This window comes from Leucopleurus acutus (assembly GCF_964270905.1).
Source record: "Leucopleurus acutus genome assembly, chromosome: 11".
In the NCBI taxonomy this organism is placed as follows: Eukaryota; Metazoa; Chordata; class Mammalia; order Artiodactyla; family Delphinidae; genus Leucopleurus; species Leucopleurus acutus.
This window is the reverse complement of record NC_139152.1, coordinates 52,742,486-52,766,023: the sequence shown is the minus strand read 5'-3', so window position 1 is coordinate 52,766,023 and position 23,538 is coordinate 52,742,486. Positions and strand designations below refer to the sequence as shown.

Here is a 23,538-nt window from a genome sequence, read left to right as displayed (position 1 = left end):
TCACAACTCTCAGTGTAATTTTCATGACTGCAGAAGATACCAACATTCTGATTTACTTCAACTCATAATGTGTTGAACACACCTGTCGTGAGGCTGTATTAAGGAATTTCGCACATGGGGAATAGGCATGTAAGGCTGTAAATCTTTATTTTCCTGGCAAGCTTCATTATGACTTCGTAAAACATCTGAAAGTAAATCAAACAAATTTACAAATGAAGCAATCACTGGACATCATGTAGTTTATCACATAATGACTATTCTAGAAGTAGTTTAGATTTTTACAAATACTATACCTATAATCTTTACCACCATATCATACATCTGCCTTGTTTCTTCTTCCTCTTTCGTCCAGCGATATTTCATGTAACGCAGAACAACGCAAACCATCACTACACCTGCAATATTTATATATTGTTTTTAAAACTGTGGTCAATGGCATTCAATAATATTCACTGCAACTTGAAGTTATTTTGTCAGTTGTTAAATGTGGTATTAACAAAATAAAGCAAAAAAAAGCCATTTTGACAGTTTCTACAGTGACTATTTTAACTGCCATAATGGGATAATGGAATAAGCCTTCAAGACAGTGGTCTGAATTAGCTACATGATCAAATTACATAGAAAAATTTAATATTAAACATTTCCCAGAGTGTCACTTAATATCTCCAGAAAAACCATTTCTTCATTACGTTGACAACTGAACATTTAAATTCTATTATTTTTTTGAAAACAAAGTAACATAACTATGTTTCACAAACTTTTTTCTTTCAGCATTAAGCTACGAGAAAAGTGAGTCTTATGAGACTGTAAAAAAACTACCTCTAACTTTAAGTAACCTGAATTATTTTTACAGGAATTGGGCAGAAAAAAGAAAAAAATATGAGTATCTCCTAAATTCCTGTTATGAATCAAAACAGTCACATAAAATCTAGGAATCTGAATGAAAATTTTAATTCATTTAATGGTATTTTTTAAATTAAAAATAATTTTAATTAAGTTAATTTCTAATATAGTATTTTAAAAATAAGCTTAATTTTTGTATCTTCCTGTTCTACTTCCTAAAGTAGATTTCTATCTATGCACTAAATTTGCTTTTTCTGTGACATTCACATGACAAAGTTTGATTCCCACCTCTCCTCGCAGCACTGTTTTCTAAGCCCTTAGATTGATACGGACATTATAGAAACCCTCAATATTCTTATACCTTACTGAAGACTTCTGGATGCGATTTATAATGACAACTATCACAGAAGTATATTCTCAATCCTGGCATTTGGTGAAATACAGACACAAAAATTCTAGATTACACTGTATCTGCTTTCTCATCCTCACAACTTACCTAAGCATAACAACAATAACCTGTGGGTGACAGTAATAAAAGCACGTCGAAAACGACACCAGAAGGACATCTGTGGTCTTGTGGATTGCAAAAACTGTACATCAACTATATCTGTCAATTCTTCCTCAGGGCCATAACCAACACACCTATTTAAAAATAATTAAGGGAGAGTTTAGAGTGAAAATCACTTCTTAGACTACAAAATGGACAAAGTGGAAACCAAATCCTTTACCTTATTCCAACATCTTTTCCATTTTCCAAAATCCACTGCAATGAGATGTTAAATGTATCTTCATATTCAGGACCTAAATCCTAATAAGAAAAATAGAGAAAATAACTATTCTTTATAATTCATATCCACTTGTTATGTGTAAGTTGTCCTATAAATAACATACTTTATATAACACTTTAAACTATATAACATAATAAAAATATATTATTCATTACAGAAAAATGAAAGAAGAAAAAAGTCACCATTTCCCCACCACCCTAAGATAACCACTGAACATTTTGCTATGTTTTCTTTTCATTTTTTTATTTACAGATTTAAAAAAATAGTAATTTTCTTTTCAAGTATCATTGTGATTAAGAGTAAATTAGTCCCCCCCCCCTTTTTAATGGAACACTATCTGCAGATGAACAAATGACAATTATTCAGACTTGGATGTTTAACAGCTGTTTTCTCAACAAGTGAATGAAGTTAAGCCCATCAACTCCAGAAAAACAACTGATTGTGTTATCAATGACAAAATTCAAGTTTTCAAGTGAAAAGTAGAATTTCAAAAAATGCTCATCCATTACTATGAGCCTAACAACTTCACAATACTTGAAAACCTTTGCAATAAGACTATGCTGTGATATTAACAAATGTGACTTTTGAGCATGGCATAATAAAATGTGTCAACATTTGGAAGATCTGCATAACCAGTGAACCAATATTTTCCAAATGAACAATCATCAGCTATAAAATCTTGCATGGGTAAAAGATCTATTCTAAGTGCAAAACAGACCAAAGGGCTTTAGTATGAAAAGTATGAGTACGAAAAGTTCGCTGACATAGCTTTAAATTCTACATTGCCGCTAATCTTTAAGAAACTACTACTTGTAGAGTTTTGGTATTGAAGAATATCTACAATTATCGGAATAGAGAATTAAAATACTTTTCCCCGTTTTGACTACGTATCTGTGTGAGGCTAGATTTTCTTGAGGTACTTCAACCAAAACAGCATCACGATGGATTAAATGAAGAAGCAGATATGAGAAGTTGGTTATTTTTAATTAAGATAGACATTAAAGAGATTTGCAAAAATATAAAACAATGCCACTTCTCACTAAATGTTTTTATTTTGGAAAATATAGTTATTTTCATAAAAATACAGTATTTATGTTAACGTAATAAATTCATTATTCTTATTTTAAATGAATAAGTAAATTTTTAAATGTTGTCTTAACTTTAACATGGCAAATGTATATCTAAATATAAATAAATACATATCTAGCCCACAAACAGATGTCATTTAGAATCATCAGTAATTTTAGGAGTGCAAAAAGTTTAAGAATTGCTGAGCATAAATGGATTATGAATTTTTTAAATCAAAATATTAAAAACAAAAGTGGTATTATATTACACATAGTTTTTCTACTTGCTTTATTCACAGAATGAGGTGGCATGAATGTCAATGTCAGTACACATGGAACAACCTCAATTTTTTCCAGCAATATTCCATTGTGTGGTTATTTTACACTAATCACCCCCTTATTAATGAACATGAAGTGTTTCCAATTTCAGTATACCAAATAATACTGTAAATAAACATCCTTGAAAATTGCTTCATTCAAAATATTTATTGAGGGCTCACTATGCGCCAGGTACTATTCTAGGACCTAGAGATGTAGCACTAGACAAAAAGCTGAAATTCCCTGTGCTCATGGAGCTTGCATTCTATTCAAAAATTATGTCTTTATGTACTTTTGGAAGTGCAAAAAATGAATTTCTAAAAGTAGAAATAAGAAATCACTTTTTAAAATCCCTTAAAAATGTTTATAAGGAATAGCTATTGAATTTTAACAACATATTCTTCAACAGCTTTGGAAATTACAAGGTTCTCATTTGATCAGTTTCCTTCCTAATATGAAACTGGCAGTTATTTTAATATATCAAATTTGAAAGTATAGTAAAGAATTTTATGAAGCAGAACTAATACTGCTAGGCATCATTACTTATGTGTAACTACTACCAGGATTTTCAGATGCTGAAGATAACTACAGGCTATCTGTTATTTTTTTAAGTGTGATAATTTTGGCAATATTTATAAATATCAAAAAATTGTAGCCAATGTAAGTATTTAATTATTGAGAAATGGTTTATATGTGAGATCACTTCAGTGGGATATTATGAATTTAGAAATGATCATGATGACAGCTAAATAGCTATATGCTTTAAAAAGTAAAATACAACATTCAACTTATTTATAACTATAAAAGATATATACTCATTTGAGTAAGAGCTAGAAAATAACGAAGAAAAAGTGAATTTTGTTTAATATTGCCCTAAGATGTTATGCGATTATACAAAACAATTTCAGGCAATTACTGTTTTAATTGTTATAAAATTAGAAATCACTTTGCATATAACTAAAAATCAAACAGAATGCACATTCACATACTCTAAAATTAGAGCAGATTCAAGCTTTGATAAAGGAACACCAACAGAACATACTTCTGGTTACACTGCATGGATCAGGATTAGATAAAGCACAAGTTATACAGGATTTTGAAAATCCATAAAGCGATATTATTATGGGTTATTAATATGGGAGCTGAAGACCTTGCGTTGATTCCTCTTTGTAATGTATTGGTTTTTAAAAATGATTTTGTACTCATTTAGTTTCTTTCAAAGACTTCATCCTTCAAAGACAAAGACATGATAGCACCCTTGAAAGATGTGGATATTTTTTTAAAAATCAATGAAATACATACATTGTATTTAACCTGTATTTACATATATGCTCTTCAGTTTGTATTAATACAGTATGCAGAATATTATGACATGTTTGCATTATTACACAGAACTTAGAAGGCTAGACTATAAACATATGTCAAAGAATGTAAAAACAAAGAAATTTCCAAGTTTACTAGTTATATAATTTAAATGTAAAAATTTTAGGAAGCTAAAAACTTTATAAACAAAATTACTACCTTCATTAATTATCCTTAAAAATGTACATAATGGTTCAAATTAACAAGGACACCTACTCTAATAAGTTATGTGGAGAACAAAGAGCTTAACACTTCTGGTTATAAAATACTAAGGACAGAAAAAGGCATCTGTTGTTATTTTTCCCATTTTCTGTTTTCCTTTCCTATGTTAATACCCCTGGATATCCAATGACTACCTGGAATACAATAGAACCATGGAATGTTCCTTTATGAATACAGATTTTCAAAAAACAAATGATAATTTATTTAAAACTTCATTAAAGATTAAAAGGGTGTTGAGTTCTTAAATAAGTTATTACTTCCACAAGTATTCTACATAGTACTTAGAGTTCTACAGTATCATAAAATGGAATTTTTATAGACATAGAAGTTGAATTTTTTTCTGGCTTATGCTAATTAATAGCTCATGCTAACACTGTAGCATACACAGCATCTACCTGATTATAAGAGTCTGAAGTGTTTTACTGTTCACTTTTTGGAGCTACCTGGAAAGCTGTAAGGCAGGGGTAGGCCAACTTTTTTGTAAAGGGCCAGAGAGTAAATATTTTAAGCTTTGCAGCAGTATACACTTCTGGTCTCTGTCACTTTTTTTTTTAAGCAACCTTTAAAAATGTTGTAAAAACACAGCTAGCAGGCCATACCAAAAAATGGCTCACAGGCTGCAGTTTGCCAGCCCTCGAGGTAAGGCATTCCTGTATCATAAAACGCCCATTTTCTAATAACTGATGACAAAACTCAGGAGGAAACTAAGTTTTTAATTTTAAAATCAGGCCTACTATTAACATAATTGCTTATTACTAGTTACTTATAGGCAATAGTTCTGCTAACACACTGCTGATTGCTTCATAGAAATCTTTCTAAATTCAAAGCATGTTTTCCCAAATCTTTAACAAATCTATTTTAATATACTATATGTGTACACATACACACACACCCATGATTCCCAATTACAAACTTACTTATTTTCAAAATAACTAGCCAAAAATGTGTATTTAAAAACCTGTATCAGATGCTTCGAACTTGGATTACAAAGTACAAAAATAATACTGTTTCATATAAAAGATTCCATTCATTAAATAAAGTAACAAAACATTTTTAAGGAGGGAAAATGATACTGGTATAGGGAGAAGTCAAGCAAAGATTAAAAATCTATTGGATATAGTTCACAAATGGATAATTTACATGGTAATAATAGCTACGTGGCTTTCTAGTTAGTGAATATTCTGCTTAATTGTGAGATGATATATGCCATACATTAGATGTTACCTTTAAGTAAAATACGACACACAGAAATCAATAGTGAGTATGATTTAATTCTTGATGATTCAGTGGAAACTTGATCTTTCACCTCCAAGAATAACGGAAAGAACATGGTCCTTAGAATCAAAGAGGCCTGGAATCAGATCATGACTCCACTACTGAATAGCTATGTGTATAACCTTAAGCGGAAATAAGAGAAAATAAGTCATTTATGCAGATGAATATACTTTGATCAATTCTTCAGATTCTAAACCCTATTCAGGGTCAGTCCCTTGACCACTTAATAGATGAGGGTAGGGGCTATAAACCCAGGCCTTCCATCTAAGAGGTAGAACAATACAGTGAAAACAGCAAATACTTTGATTCTATTCACAGTTCCATCACTTACTAGCTGGAAGACCTAGTTATTAAACCTCTCTGAGCTTTAGTTTCTTAATAAAGTGGGTCTGATACCACCTACCTTTCCGGATCATTGTGAAATCAAAGGTAACATACAGAAAGTACTAAGATAAATTATACTTGAAATATTATAATTATTATGAAATGTATCCCTCACTCCATTTCTTAGAATACTTATTTTTCCACAAAGACACAATTTTATTAACAGTGATTAGCATTCCAAGCTAGTTCATAAAAAATCTATCCAGCCCATAATTTGGCACATTTGCAGCTATCTTCTTTCCTATTATATTCTTCACAAACCTTAAATATATTGGGTTAAAAATTAAACAGGTTTTGAAAGTGACCTAGGAAATGAACCACCATCCATTACATCATTCTATTGTTAAGTTATCATACAAAGCTCCCACCATTTAACTTAAAAGCAATCTATGTCTTTTCATGAAAATATAGTGCCATGTATTTCCTAAATGTTCCACCAGAGGGACCTCTTAACTTTACAAATCAAAACAAACAAGCTTTCAATCTCAAAAATGATGAATAAAAAGTTCAAGAAAAACACTGGAGAAGTAAGAAAAAGTGTTTAAGTTATTTAAATTAATTGTCACATTTATTTAAATTTCCTTTGAAGGAGAAAGTGGGAGCAATAAAATAAAAATAGAATGTAAAGAATCAAATTGAAGAAAAATTTTAAACATTTTTACTGAGGCTTATTCACTCATTTTACTCCATCAAACATTTACTAATACTGTGCTTAAAATGCACTAGAAGTTGGGGAAAAAATTAGCTTATACCGTAGGAGTGCTACATATTCCCTGGCTCATTTACTCCTGAATGCAAAAGCTTAATTGTGTTGCAGGTGAAACCATAGTACAAATACATAAAAGGTACAATAGATCCCTCTCCACAAGCAGAAAGCCTACAATATATATATGGTCATCATTATTTGATATCAGCTTCGTAGTGGGGTTCTTCCATACTTATTCTAGAACTTGGGTAAAATAAAATATCAATTTTGGATAGACTGTGCTAAAATTATCATTAAAAATTAGAAAGTAATTTGGCAACATATATCAAAAGCATTAACAAAAGTTCTTTGAACAAGTAATTTCATTTCCAGGACTATTTCCTAAGGAAATGATCACAAAATCAAGTACTATAATGCAAAAATTAAGGTACTTTCATAAAACCACAGACCAGTACAATACAATCATGTAAAGAAATATTATCTAGTGATAAAAAGAAATAATTTTTAAAAACCTGAACAATGACATGGGAAAACACTAACAACTTAAAGGAAAAAATATGTAAATATTTACAACATGACATTTATAATATTTATAGTGATACTAATTTTGGGGAAAAAATATAAGACTAGAGAAACATGGACCAAAATGAGTGGCTAACCTTAGGTGGTGAATTTGAAATGCAATTTTCCTTTTATTTTCTGTATGAGTTAAATCATAAGCACGGGTTAATGTTATACTGAAAAAATAAGCATTATTAAAAACAGCACCTAAAAGCTTTTATCTAAACCTTAAAACTTTATTTTTTTGGAAAAAACCCTGTTTAATGCTTTTTTTCCTTTTAGTAGCAGTCCAAACTGCATCTTTGGTGGTAACAAGCCATACCAGATTTCACAGCATTTGAAAAGCTAAAAATGGGACCCCAAAAAGAAAAGGTTAACACACACACACACACACACACACACACACACACACACACACACACACACACACACACACACACACACACACACACACCCCTAAATGTATAAGAAGGATATTACCTACATAAAGTAACTTCACTTAACTAATTCAGAAATTAATCCAAAATCTCTTGTAAAAATATACATTAGAAATTCTACTGAATTAAAAAAAAAAGGGCAAAACCCAATCTGAAACATAAAATAGTCCCAGAGAAAAGATATTAAAATCTTTTAAGACCAGAATTCTTTAGCATTACTTTTTTTTTAAAACTCAATACAGGCAGTTCCCAACTAACTCATGCATGGGTGTATCCATTAACTCCTTTGCTGCCAGTCTTCAATCAAACTAATGTCTTGTACCCTACTGCTGCCTGGCTTAGACTCCAACTTGTCCCAACCCTGGTTCTGTGTCCTTCTTTTTACCTTATCCAATCAAATGGCTGGGGACGGGAAAGAGAGGCAGTTAATCATCCTTCCACACCAACCCGACTCTTCTTCAGCTCCAGCTTAACTACTGATCAAGCCCTATCCTGTTCCCAAGCCTTATCCCATCCAACCCTTTAGTCCTTCCTTCAAATACAATTCAGTAGATTTTAAGAGTCTTGAGGTTTGTCTGAAATGTAAATTAATCCTGTTCCAGGAATTTATGACCAATGATAACAGATATCTGTGCCATTACCTCTCTGAGAGATTCAACTGGGAAAAAAAAAGAAGAGAAAGCAGGAGGGAATCACTGGTTGGGATCAGTTTTTCCCACTGCCAGAAGTAAAAACATGTTCAAATCATAACGAATGGCTTGCTGGCTTTGGATTCCCACATGCTATGCCCTTTTCCTGGAATATTTGATTCTATGTACCCTTTAGCCTACTCAATCCAATCCCTTCTTTGCCCCCACCCCCATAATATATCTAGCAATTTTCCCATTCCTTAAGACAAAGTCCCATAATCGTAAGCCCTTGTTATTTAGACCTTTTTGGATCCTAATCCTTTAGGTATCCAATCTATTAACTATTACGCTATCCACGAATTTGCCTGTCATCAATGTTCTCATCTAGGTCAAAACTGAAAATGAAGAACAAGGTTGAGAGACAAATCCTGCAGCATGTTATTAGAAAACTCTCTTCAGAGTGACACGGGTTTAATTAGTTAGGAAACACACAAAAAAAGAAGTAAAATTTATTGGAAGTTATTATAATCATCAGGCACTGACCTAGGTACTTTGTATTCTCACAAGTCTCCCAACAACTCTGACAGGCATTATTAAGAACAGTCCCACTTTCACAGTGAGATACAGGTACAGAAACGTAAAGGGACTTTACCAAGACACACGGTTTCTATGTGCCAGTGCTAGAATTGGAATCAACATCAAATCTCCATCATATTATACTGTCTCAACATCTTTTAAGTATCTACATATAAGTTATGAATTAAGTTAAGAACTGAGTCCATATTTCTCTTTTTTGACGAGCATATCATGGCAGATTGTCACTAAAACCTCGCTGAAAGCCTTAGAACTATACTACTTTCTAAATTTTAAAAAAAAAAAAAGAGGGGGTGGCGTCAGGAAGATGACAGAATAGGAAGCTCCAGACCCTCCTTCCCCCACAGAGACACAAATTCAATAATACCCCTTTGTAAGAAATCTAGAAACCGGTTAAGAGCCTCCTACACCCCAAGCATGTGCAAAACTAGCTGCATGAAGGTAGGAAAATTCATAACACTCACTCCACTGGAGCTCCTTCCCCTGGCATACCATAATGTGATCTGGAGAAAATTCCCAACTCCTGGATTATCCTTGAGGAGGGAAAGAGAAGACTGGAACATATGCCCAATGTTCAGACTTTTCAGGGGCCACCAGAGGGACTGGCTTCTGTCTTGCTTGAATCTTAGCACTAATAGGTAAGGGCACCAGGTTGGGGGTTGCCAAGAACAAAGGCAATGAACTAATACATACTCACTTGCCACTGCCCCTCCCTGCAGCTCAGTGCAGAAAAGTGGCAGAAAACCCCTAACTCCTGGTTTCTCCCCAAGGAGGGAAAGAGTTGGAACATGTGTCCAATGTTTCAGTTTCTCAGGGAGCTGCCCAAGGGACTGGTTTCTGTATCACTTGTTTCAGAGCACTGAGATCTGACATAGTCTAGATGCCTGGGGGTTGCTGAAAATAAAAAAGAGCTGGACAGCTTCCTGCGGTTCCAGAGAACCCGCAGTATAGCAAACAGACACCAGAGGGAGCAAGAGATTACAAGCTCCTATAAAAAGAAATCTGCAAAATCTCTCTAGTTGGGAATAACACCCACAGGTCCAGAAAAGATGCATCCACAAAAAAGGTTTGAGGGGACCCCAGAATCTCTATCTGAGCTCAGTGGTAAAGGTCTTCCCCTGCATGAAGGCAGTCTGTAAAGGCTAGCAGATGTGGCTGTGTTTTCAAATGGTAGATCCCAACACAAGGTAACAAGGCACACAAAGGAAACAAGGAAAACATGGCCCAACTAAGAGAACAAAATAAATCTCCAGGAACTGACCCTAAAGAAACTGAGCTATATGAATTACCTGATAAAAATCTAAAAATAACTGTCATAAAGATGTTCAACAAGCTCAGGAAAACAATGCATAAATAAAATGAGAATATCAATAAAGAGAAAACACTAAAAAGAACCAAACAGGAATTTTGAAGCTGAAGAATACAATACCTGAATTGAAAAATTCAAAAGATGGGTTCAAAAGCAGTCTTAAATCAAGCAGAACAAAGAATCAAGGAACTCAAAGATAAGTCATTTGAAATTATCCAGAGGAACAAAAAGAAAAGAGAATGAAGAAGAATGAAGAAAGGCTTAAGGGACTTACTGAACATTATCAGTTAGATCAATACATGCATTATGGAAGTCCCAGAAGGAGAGGAGTGAAAGGAGCAGAAAGCTTATTTGAAGAAATAATGACCCAAAACTCCCAAATCTGGGGAAAGAAATGGACGTTCAGATTCAAGAAGTCCAACAGCTTCTTATGGGATACAGCAAGGGCAGTTCTAAGAGGGAATTTCATAGTGGTAAATGCCTACATTAAAAAAGAAGAGACTCTCAAATAAACCACCCATCTTTACACCTCAAAGAACTAGAAAAAGAAGAATTAAACCCAAAGTTAACAGAAGGAAATGATAAGGATTAGGGCAGAAATAAAATTTTAAAAAATCAACAAAACAAAGAGGTGGTTTTTTAGAAAAAATCAGCAAAATTGACAAACCCTTAGTTAATAAAAAGAGAGAGAAGCCTCAAACATAATCAGAAATGAAAGAGGAGGTATTAAAATTGATGTCAGAGAAATACAAAGGATCGTAACAGACTACCATGGACAATTACTCATCAACAAACTGGATAACCTAGAAAAAAAAGGATAAATTCCTAGAAACATATAACCTATCAAGACTAAATAATGAAGAAATAGAAAATCTGAACAGACCTATAACTAGTACAGAAACTGAATCAGTAATCAAAAACCTCCCAACAAAGAAAAGTCTAGGATTCAGTGGTTTCACTGGAGGATGCTACTAAACATTTAAAAAAGAATTAACACTTATGCTTCTCAAATTCTTCCAAAAAATTTTAAGAGGAGGGAACACTTCCACACCATTTTATGAGGCCAGCATTACTCTGACACGAAAGCTGAACGAAAACACTACAAGAAAGGAAATACAGACCAATATCCCTGATGAATACAGATGCAAATCCTCAACAAAATATTAGCAAACTGAGTTCAACAGTTTTAACAACACATTAAAAGGATCAGACACCATGATCAAGTGGGATTTATTCCAAGAATGCAAGGATGGTCCAACATACAAAAGCCAATCAATGTGATACACACCACATTAAAAGAACAAAAAATTAAAACTCACATGATCATTTCAATAAATACAGAAAAAGCATTTGACAAAATTCAACACCTTAAATTATTAAAAACACTTGACAGATCAGGAACAGAAGCAAATTACCTCAAAATAATAAAAGCCACATATGAAAAGCCAATGTCTAGTATATACTTAACTGTGAAAAACTCCAAGTTTTTCCTTGGAGACTAGGAATAAGGCAAAGATGTCCATTGTTACCATTTCTATTCAATATAGTACTAGAAATCCTAGCTACAGCAATTAGGTGAGAAAAGAAAATGCATACAAATTGGAAAGGAGGAAGTAAAATTATCTGTTTGCAGAAACACGATCTTATACATAGAAGACTCTACAGACTCCACAAAAAAAACCCATTACAATTTAAGCAATTCAGCAAAGTTGCAGGATAAAAAAATTAATATAAAAAAGAAGTTGCATTTCTATACACAAAAATGAAAAATCAGAAAAGAAAATTAAGAAAATGTCATTTATAATAGCATCAAAAGAAAAAAATACTTAGGAATAAACATTACCAAGAATGTAACAGACTTATACACTGAAAACTACAAGCACTGCTTAAAGAAATTCAAGACACAAATAAATGAAAAGGCATCCTGTGTTCATGATTGGAAGACTTAATATTGTTAAAATGTCCATACTACCCAAAGCAATCTACAGATTCAATGCAATTCCCATCAAAATCTCAGTAGCACTTTTTTGAGAAAGAGAAAGATCAATTCTAAAATTCATATGGAACCACAAAGGATCCTGAATAGCCAAAACAATTTTAAGCAAGAAGAACAAAGCTAGAGGCCCCATACTTCCTGACTTCAAAACATATCACAAAGGTACAGTAATCAAAACAGTACGGTACTGATGTAAAGAGAGACACATAGAACAATAGAAGAAAACAGAGAAGGTCTCATATATGGTCAACTGATCTTCAACAAGTGTGCTAAGAATACACAACGTGAAAAGGATAGTTTCTTCAACAAATGGTGTTGAGAAAACTGGATTTCCACATGCAAATGAATGAAACTGAAGCTTTATCTTACACTACACAAAAATCAACTCAAAATGGATTGAAGACTTAAACAGGACATGAAACTATAAAACTCTTAGAAGATGGGGCTTCCCTGGTGGTGCAGTGGTTGAGAATCTGCCTGCTAATGCAGGGGACACGGGTTCGAGCCCTGCTCTGGGAGGATCCCACATGCCGTGGAGCAACTAGGCCCATGAGCCACAGCTACTGAGCCTGCGCGTCTGGAGCCTGTGCTCCGCAACAAGAGAGGCCGCGATAGTGAGAGGCCCACGCTTGCCACAACTAGAGAAAGCCCTCGCACAGAAATGAAGACCCAACACAGCAAAAATAAATTAATTAACAAAAAATAAGGAATGATATTAAAAAAACAACTCTTAGAAGAAAATACAGGGGAAAAGCTTCATGATATTGGTCTTAGCAATAATTTTTTTTTTTTTTTTTTTTTGCGTTACGCGGGCCTCTCTCTGTTGTGGCCTCTCCTGTTGCAGAGCACAGGCTCCGAACACGCAGGCTCAGCGGCCATGGCTCACGGGCCCAGCCGCTCTGCGGCATGTGGGATCTTCCCAGACCAGTGCACGAACCTGTGTCCCCTGCATCGGCAGGTAGACTCTCAACCACTGCACCACCAGGGAAGCCCTTAGCAATAATTTTTTAAATATGACCTGGCAATGATTTTCTGGATATGACACCAAAAGCACAGGCAACATAAGCAAAAACAGACAAGTGAGACTACATCAAACTAAAAAGCTTCTGCATAGCAAAGGAAACAATCAACAGAGTAAAAAGAGGATATGTGAAATGGGAGAAAATATTTGCAAACCAAATATCTGATAAGGGTTAACATCCAAAAGTAAATAAGGAACTCCTACAAGTCAATAACAAAAAATCAGATAACCTGATTTAAAAAATGGGTAAGAGACCTGCATAAACATTTCTCCAAAGAAAACATAAAAATGTCCAATATGTATATGAAAAGATGCTTGACATCACTAATCATCAAAGAAATGCAAATCAAAACCACTGTGAGATATCACCTTACACCTGTTAGCATGGCCATTATTAAAAAACAAACCAGAACCAAAAGAAAACAAAATAAGAGTTTTCAAGGATATGGAGAAAAGGGAACCCTTGTAAATGTTGGTGGGAATGTAAAATGGTGCGGCCATTATGGAGACCAGTATGGAAGTTCATCAAATTACTAAAACTAGAACTATTATATGTTCCAGCAATCTCACTTCTGGGTATTTATCAAAAGAATTGAAAACAGGATCTAAGAGATATTTGCACTCCTATGTTCACTGCAGTATTATTCACAATAGCCAAGAAGTGGAAAGACCTAAATATTCACCAGCCTATCAATGGATAAATAAAATGTGGGGTATATACAGTGGAATATTATTCAGCCTTAAAAAAGGAAATCCTGTCATATAGTACAACATGGGTGAAACTTGAGGGCACTGTGCTAAGAGATATTAACCAGTCACAGAAGGACTAATACTGCATGATTCCATTTTTACGAGGTATCTACTGTAGTCAAACTCACAGAAGCAGAAAGTGACATGGTGGTGGTCAGGGGCTGGGAGGAGGAGGAAAGGGGGAGTTGCTGTGCAATGGGTACAGAGATTCAGTAATGCAAGATGAAAAAGTTTGAGAGATCTGCTGCACAATGATGCATATATAGTTAATAATACTGTACACTTTAGGGCAGATATCATGTTACGTGTTTTTTTACCACAAAAAGGGGGGAAATGAAGTTTGTATGACATGACTTGTTCACGATGAATGGATGCCAACTTCTAGGGATCAGCATTTCCATCTGCAAGTACTCACATCTTTATGGAATTATCTTTATGGAACTGGATTAACATCAAGCTCCCCAGTAGGGTTTTCAAAATCCACTATCCCCTTTTTGGAAATCAGAGTGACACCTGTCCATCTTAACCTTCTAGTACCTATCCTTTTATCTAGGATTTCCTAGATTACTTACAGTGGTATAGAAAATACATCTGCAAATTCTCTTAGAACCCTGAAATAAAATTATCCCGGGGCAGAAGAATTGAAATAAATGACAATGGTTAGATGCTCACTTGCTTTCTTATATGCTACTTACTTATCTCAATTTCTCTCTCACCAATGGTGTCTGCACCCTTTCCAAACTAATGTGCATTCTCTCACAGAGAATGTTCTAAAACAAACTAAAACAAAAAATGTTGAGTAATTTTGCTTTCTCTATCTGCTCACATTACACCAAACAGTAGGCCCAAGTTTGTAACAGTACAATTAAAGTAATCAAATGCATGGTACTGTAGATATAAGTTGTGAACTTTAAGAATAGAGCTATTAAAATTCTAATTTCACTGCTTACTTTCAAATATGCAGCTGCCTCTTGGACAGAAAGTGTTCTCTGACTAGAACTGCCACATTCATGATCTCCTGGAAAGATTAGCATATTATTAATTTTGAATCAGTACTATGTTAAACAGAAGAAAACAAATATGATTAATCAAACTAGTTTTACAAATTACACAATTATAGATTATATTATTATAATCAGTAAAGAAAGAAGATAAACACTCATTTATATTTTCTAGAAATAAATTTCAATAGGCAATATAAACAAATATTTTTATATCAACCACAACCTTTAAATGTATTTCAGTCTAGATAGAAACATACATTCCTCTTACATTCCCAATGAAATTGTTAGCCAGGGGTAGGAACCATGTCATGCTGATGCCTATCCATAGATCTTGGCACAAAGAAAGCCCTCTATAGATGTATTATTTTTCAAGGGGGAAAATTCATTGTGCTAACTCATACATCTATTAACTAAAGCTAATAATTCAAGAGTTCAAGTTTGAATTAAAATGTGCATTTTCGGAGTATTACTAAGCCTATCTTTAGCAAGGAGTATGCATAACTTAAAAAATTATTATAACACAAATTAATAGGGAAATTAGAAGCTTCTACCTATAATCTGGTTTCTACAAATACGTGTACTACATACAAAAGTTTGGAAAACTACATTTTCCTTTTCTTGTAACTATTTATAAAAGAATCCAAAGCCTTTTTTTTTCTTTTTCAGGCTATCTGTGGTTATTAGAGATCAATTATCCTTACAATGAACTTCAATTTTAAGTTTCTCCTACTTGTTTCTTTCAAGTACTTTTTAAAAAAAAAATTTAACATAAAAGTACAATAATTAAAGTAAAATCCTTGGCAAATTTTTCTATCATAAAAGCAACCATGCTCCTATTTATCATTTTGTTCAAGTAGCCAGATTTTAATGGTCATGGTTGTAAAACAGGTAGAAATACCTATTAGATGAACATGTAAGTCTTCAAACTTTATAATCCATCCTCAGAGATTCCAATTCCACAGATCTGCAGCAGAGGTTGGCAAACCCACAGACCAAATCTGGCCTACCACCGGTTTTTATAAATGAAGTTTTATTGCAACACAGCCACGCTCATTCATGTATTATCTATGGCTGCTTTCAGGCTCTAACAGCAGAAATGAGTAGTTGTGACAGAGACAGTCTATCCCACAAAGCCTAAAAAATCTACTCTCTGGCTCCTTCACAGAAAAAAGTCTGCAGACCCCTGCTGTAGAGGAAGGAATCTATATCTTTAAAAGCACCCCAGACTATGCCAATCTAACACACTTCATAAAACACTGCTATAGAGACAGCTCTAGAAGCTTGTAGCAGCAACATGAGGAATTCCATGTAGATTATATACTTCATTTCTGGGTGCTACAGCATACCAAATAAATGTCATCAGTTTGCAGCATATGTATATAACAGTCTGTCAGTCAATGCAAAGAAGACTTTTAGTGATATACACACAATTATTAGCCAAAAAAAAAAACTGACCAGAATTAAGGACCCCGAAAAAAAACAAAGATTGGTGAGAGGATGGGGAACTGTAAGGATTCTCAATGCTTCCATTCGACCAGAGAAGTTCCACATTCACCTACTAGGTTTCTACCAATGATCTAGTTTCTACAAAAAGATCTGCTACAAACAAAAGTTTGGAATACTACATTTTTCTTTTCTTGTAACTGTTTATATGAAGAGAATCCAAAGTCTCTTCTTTCAGATTATATGTGAAATAACTGAAAAAAGTTAAAAGGTAATAAACAGATAAGGTGCTACTACAGCTTTTATAAATGCTAAACTTCATGCCAATTCACCTATATTATTCTAATTGCAGGTATGTTGCATACCTGAGAACTCTCAAAGTCTTACTAAGACCAGAATATGAGGAAAATGCGATGTTTCAGGAGAAAAAAATTCTGTAATATATTTATCCAAGGAAATGACACCTATACAATCACCAAAGGAAAATCTGCACTTTTATATTTAATTGAGGATTTTAGTTAATCCACTGCTTACCCAATTTAACTAATACATAAGCTTTCAGAATTTTATTATCAATGCAATAAAAAAATGTGATGACTTTTACCATAGAGTATATATCTATATTTCATTGTATACATATGGCAGGCAGGAAAAAGGCCTTGATTAAACATATCTATACAGATAAAAACACACTCCATATAAGGACTAAAAACTTCTAAAGAGAAAACACCCCACAATGTAATATAACAACACTGAACTTGGGAAAAACCATTTCTACTGATACTGCATGCTATATATGCAAATTAATTTTCAAAACAGTTTTAGAGACTATGAATGTTAAAACAATTACCTGCAAGCTGTGCCAATCGATCATGAAGCTTGTATAAAGTGTTCATCATATGATTTTTCTCACTTTCCTAAATTTAAAAGAAATTATTATAAAATATCCGATTCCGGGGAGAAAAATGCACCAATTAATAATTTTTATTCGAAAAGAAAAACAGTGAATGAACTTAAAAACCATAGAAGCTACATAATCTGAAAGACAAATTCATATTTAACCAACGGCTACCATATTTTAAAGAAACCTTAATCTAAGAATCTAAACTATCACTCTAAATATTTTACCTTCTTGAGGATGATTGGGAAACTGGCACTAAGGTTAGTGCTAGAAAATGTCTTATACACAACAAACTCCCCCAGCCACCAAAACAATGCTCCCAATCCCCCTCTATACAATGCACGCTCATGTGTATTCTTATGAGACTGTTTTCTTCATGTTTTGTTTTAACCTGCCTCAACCACATAATAAGGGAATGAGTAGTGACACTTCAATTAAATTAACCCTCAACCCCTCCTAGGTCCCAAAGTGGCCCTGTATAAATTTATGAACCATTAAAGTGAAACAAACATTTAATGAGCATCTACTACGAGTTAAGAACTGTTCTCAACAAAGCAAGAAACCCAGGGAACAAGATGGTTCCTGTTCTCAAGGGCAAAAAACAGACTAAACGTTATATTATAGTTGCAAACAAGGTACAATGTAAATACAGAAGATGGAGGGGAGGGAAGATCCATTTATGGAAGAGGGAATATCTGAATCGGGCTTCACAGAAAGAATAGAATTGACCAGCATTCCAGGCAGAAGGAACAGCATGGGCCTGAAGGAATAAAACCTTTGGTTATATTTCTTACATAACCAGAGCCTACTTTGACTCAGCAAACTACTAGAAAAGCGGTTTGGAATCAATGGCTAGAGAGCTCTAGATACCAAGACAAAGCGTTTGACTTCATTCTGAACATTTAGGACAAGAAAAGTAAAACAGAACTGTGCATCAGGAATATTATTCTGACCATATGAAAGGAAACCAGAGCGCAGACTACTGCAATGTCTAAGCACCCTGACAAGTAGTCTAAAGCAATGAAACCTCAATTTAAGAGCAATCACAATTAAGAGAAACTGATACAAGCAACGGGGGAGGGTAGGTTAGGAGAGGGGGTAAGAATAGCTTATCACACTATTTGAAATAAACTCATGATTTATGAGGGGGCTACGTCTTTATTATTTCCTTTCTCCTTAAGTTTCTAACAAAATAGGATTACTGTATGAATATGACCAGGAACAAATTCAGACAGGATAGTAAAAAAGATGGGAAAGTAAAATTCATATGCCCAATGATATGTAATCTCATCCATTTGTTTTCATGCTGTATGTTCAAGGACAGAAGAGACAAGTCTGCACACTATGGATGGCACACTATGGATCAATGCAGCTTTAATGAGTGGTACTAGGAAGAGAAAAACTCATCAAAGGCTCCATAATCCTACCACCAGAGTCCCTGGCTTTATGTGAGATGGTTGCTAGAGATAAGTGACATTCCTTCAGCTGACTACTTGCCTTCCAACCCATTTGCTTTTTACCCCCTCAATTCTATCTCAACCTGATTCAGAATCAAGCCAGTCCTTATCACATAAGCTTAAAAATCCAAACTGCAAAAATCAGACATCAAAAAGTAACTGTAGCTGAAATTCAAGATTCTGAAAGCTATGCATCTGTGATAGATTAAACCACAAAATCGTTTTTTAATAAATATGTTCAACATAACAAGATGAGGAGTTCCAATGATACTGTAGGTTGTGGACTTGACATATAAAACCAAGGTAAATCTGATTAAGCTTCAGGACTAAAGTGGTTGAGAGTTTTGAAGTTTGTTTCCTTCCTTAACTGGAAAAGAGACCGATTCCCTTTTCGTTTTGCATGTCCTGATCATGCCTATCCCCACACCCCTTTCAAAACCAAAACTAAATCCAAAAATTTGACACTGTCCTCTGTGATTACATCTTTAATGAACATCAGAGGCCTGGGAATAAACTTCATCTATTGATTCACATATATTAACCCTGGACTAGGACTTCCCTGGTGGTGCAGTGGTTGAGAATCTCCCTGCCAATGCAGGGGACATGGGTTCGATCTCTGGTCCGGGAAGATCTGACATGACATGGAGCAACTAAGCCCATGCACCACAATTACTGAGCCTATGCTCTAGAGCCCATGAGCCACAACTACTGAGCCCACACGCAACAACTACTGAGCCCACGCACTCTAGGGATTGTGTGCTGCTACTGAGCCACATGCTGCAACTACTGAAGCCCATGCGACTAGAACCCATGCTCCACAACAAGAGAAGCCGCCACACAGCAACAAAGAGTAGCCCCTGCTCACCACAACTAGAGAAAGCCTGTGTGCAGCAACGAAGACCCAATGCAGCCAAAAAACAAATATATAAATACGTTAAAAACAACAACAACAAAAAACACTGGACTAGACAAGTAGAAGAAATAACAAAACCTAATCATATGTAACTGGATCTCATACTGGATAACATACATGCTATTCCATTCGCATACAATGCATTTAAACGCCCAAAAAGCTCAGCTATAATTTTTTCAAGAATTATTTTTCCAACAGCAACTCATTCAAAATGACCATCTATATATTACAAGGGTGTCAAATGCCATCCAAATGATCAACTAAATTACGACCTAAATAGTTTTTATGGAACATTTTATTAAGGGGAACAAATCAATTTTGAGAAATAGAAAGGTTCAATAATCTTTAGCACCAATATGCTAAACTAGAAGTAAATCCGAAAAGCGTGTAAATCAAATGTTAAAGTTACTTTCTTACAGAAACTTATATTGGCTTATAGTTTCATTACAAACTTCTTCCATTCTGTCTGCTTTTCAGATTGCCTCCTAATATTCACCTTGAAATGTGTCTACTGATCACCCTGAAAACAAGTTAAAGATCTACAAATAAATCCATATTTAAAGTAAGCTTTCAAGTAACCTTCCATTAAACAAAAATAATTTTTTAATTTGAAATAGCTACCTTCTAATTGCGTGTTTTGATAAGCTCCAGATTTTCTTTTACTAACACAAATCATTCTCTGAAGCAAAGTTCTCATGCTTGGGGGGAAAACCAAACTGTAGGGTGACTCTACCAAATTTTCTCACATATTATCACCTTTAAATATTTCCCTCTTGTATCTCAGCCAATTTTCTCAAGGATATTTTCAATTTTTGTATCAAGTCCCTGATTAAATGATATTAATGGATTTTAAACACTTAGCATAGTGCCTGGCACAGAATAAACACTTAATGTAAGTTAATTGCCATTATCTTCATTACAATTATTATTATTATTTAGAGATTAGGAACTTCAGGTTCCCCCAAGGGGAAAATTATACAGAAGAAAATAAAGTCTTGTCTTTTCAATGTTCAGTGAGTATATTGTGCAAATTTAAATTACGATGCCAGCAGCAATGTTATACTAAATATGATAAAGTCAACTTTTTAAAAAAAACAATATCACAACAATAGAATACTACAGAAAATAATCATTACTAACAATCTAAAGTAACATTCTATGGATCTGATTACACATTATTACATATCATTTAGTACAACAAATAATGTTTTCTGTACAGGTCTGTATTACTGTCAGTTCCTATAATAAAAAAAAATTAACAACTAATTGTGTATTATAAACTCAAATATCATAATCTTTGGAGTGCCTATAATGATGAATGGTAAGTGAAAAATATTTTCATGTGAGTAAAACTTAGGTTAAAATTAACATTATAAATCCTTTAAAAATAAAAGGAATCATAAATAAGTTGCATAAGACTCTAAATCCTTTGCCTTCCTGACAGTTGAAAAGGCATGCCAATGAGCAAAAAATCGAAAGAGAACAAAAGGAGGGCAAAAAAGACAAAAACTGCTAGGGTACCCAACAATTAAGAAAAGAGGCATACTTTTAAGGGTAAGACCAGATCCCCAGAAGACATGCCACTGCCATTTTACTTGGCAGTGGCTTTTACCTCAAAGTGATAAACAGGTCAGCTCTTAGGTGGAAATCGGTGTCAGATTTAATTATACTGTGGTCAAGGAATACTCAAAAATAAGAAAATTTATTCCCTTTAAAATTACTACTTTTTAGGTGATAGTCATCCTACTACCTTTATCATATAAAACGTAAGACAAAGTATCAGTATTAAGATTTTTTACTTACTTTTATGTTTCCAAATGTTTCATCAAAGGGGTTTTTTACTATCAAGGAAAGAAAAAGAGAGAACTATTAGCATCATTTAAGAATGAGAATTAGAATCCCCCTAAACAAGCCCTCGGAAATGCCAACGTGTACTATGCTAAAACTGAATGTAAACATGCAAACAATATATAAACAAACTGATGATAATAAAGGTTGGGGAACTAATTTTTCAGACTTACTATATTTACCATTCTATGATTTTGTGGTTTGCTCTATAATACTTAGAGTGACTTGGTTCAAGTCCTAGCTCCACTACTTTCTAGCAACGTGGCCTTGAACTACCATCTATTTAGCCCCTCTAAGTTGTAGTTTCCTCTTCTGTAATGGAAGGATGAAATGATGATACCTACCTTATACAGTTGTGAGGATTAAATGAGATAAACCATATAAAATGCTTGGCATAGTGTCAAACACTTAATATATGTTACCTATTATCGTTACTATTAATGACTATCATTTCTTCACCTTAACTTGGTTTCTCTTCAAAATATAGACTAAAGGCAGTTACTACTTGAGGAAATCTACAAGATGCTTTAAAACTGAATAATTCATTTAGAATTCTTACTTCCAATGATTAAAAAACAAAACTTCCTAGTCCTTGCTAACATCTGGAAAAGTGGCATGAAACAAATATACACATCAAAGTGGCTAAGAATAAAGTATCAGTATTAAACAACTTCTTACTTCTAATAAATATTATAAAGAAAGGATTTACCACTTTCCATCCAACCTCCATACATCCACCCTCCCCCAAAAGATACAAACAAGTTCATGGCTGATTATGTAGCATCTCTCTGGTTATTATTTAGAATCTCCTCCTTTTCCTCTATTTTAAAATTGCATGCAAAAATATTCAAAGCTTTCAGATACCTGGATCTCTATAAGCCAGGTCACAACTAGGACTAACTGAGCCTACAAAGTAGTTCACACTGACCAGGTTTCCTTTCTGAGGTGCTTTTCTATTTTTATTTGAGAAAACAGGAAGTCCCATAGGAACCAGGAACTGCCTGATTCTAAGAAAGTTCATGTGTGAGACCAGTTTAAGTTAAAAGGTACAATAAAAAACAAGGCAAAAATGTATTCTTCTATCATCTAAAGGGATTTGGTAATGCATTTTCAGACATCATTTTTCTATAAAGCAATAGGGTTTTCATGCTGAGAAAGAAAAAATTTTGAAAAACAGAAGATCAGAAGTACTCAGTAGGGGACTAGGAAGAGGAATATAGCTTAAAGATTAAATAAAATGTTAAGAATCAGAACATGCTTAGACTAAAAAGATACTTTTTAATAACACTAATTTTAATTAATGTAAAATTTGAACAATTTAAAATAAAGCCATATTTAGTTCAATATACTACCAAAAATGCTTTTGTCAATCTACTTAAAATAAATTGGCCAAACAATACTAAACAATGAGTATTTCATTTGCCCTCTATAAGAGTAATTCTAAAAAATATTAAAGCATGCAATTCTAAAAACAGGTTTTAATATCTATGAAGAAAGGCCATGAGAGGACCATTTTTTGACTGCTTACAAATTTGTTTCTATTAAAATTATTAAATGGAAAACTAGCTCTTCAAGTATCTCTATGAAAGTATTACTGTAGATTGTGGATGCTCTGCCACTAGACTGCTCTACTATGAGTTTCTCATGACAAGGGATCACGTGTATTCAGGTTTGTATGCTTGGAGCCAAGCATAGTACTGAACATACAGT

General features: G+C 33.9%; 1 protein-coding gene across 1 annotated transcript in view; it reads right to left on the bottom strand.

Annotated features, from left to right (window-relative positions):
* LEMD3 (LEM domain containing 3) overlaps positions 1 to 23,538 on the bottom strand; it is a 66,204-nt gene that overhangs the window by 12,658 nt on the left and 30,008 nt on the right. The window contains exons 2-8 of the mRNA XM_082850632.1: positions 21,784 to 21,821; positions 17,560 to 17,626; positions 15,213 to 15,280; positions 1,572 to 1,651; positions 1,340 to 1,485; positions 294 to 395; positions 83 to 185 (exon numbers count right to left, since the gene is read on the bottom strand). Coding sequence (XP_082706758.1) covers positions 83 to 185; positions 294 to 395; positions 1,340 to 1,485; positions 1,572 to 1,651; positions 15,213 to 15,280; positions 17,560 to 17,626; positions 21,784 to 21,821 — 604 coding nt within the window. The remainder of the gene's footprint in view (positions 1 to 82; positions 186 to 293; positions 396 to 1,339; positions 1,486 to 1,571; positions 1,652 to 15,212; positions 15,281 to 17,559; positions 17,627 to 21,783; positions 21,822 to 23,538) is intronic.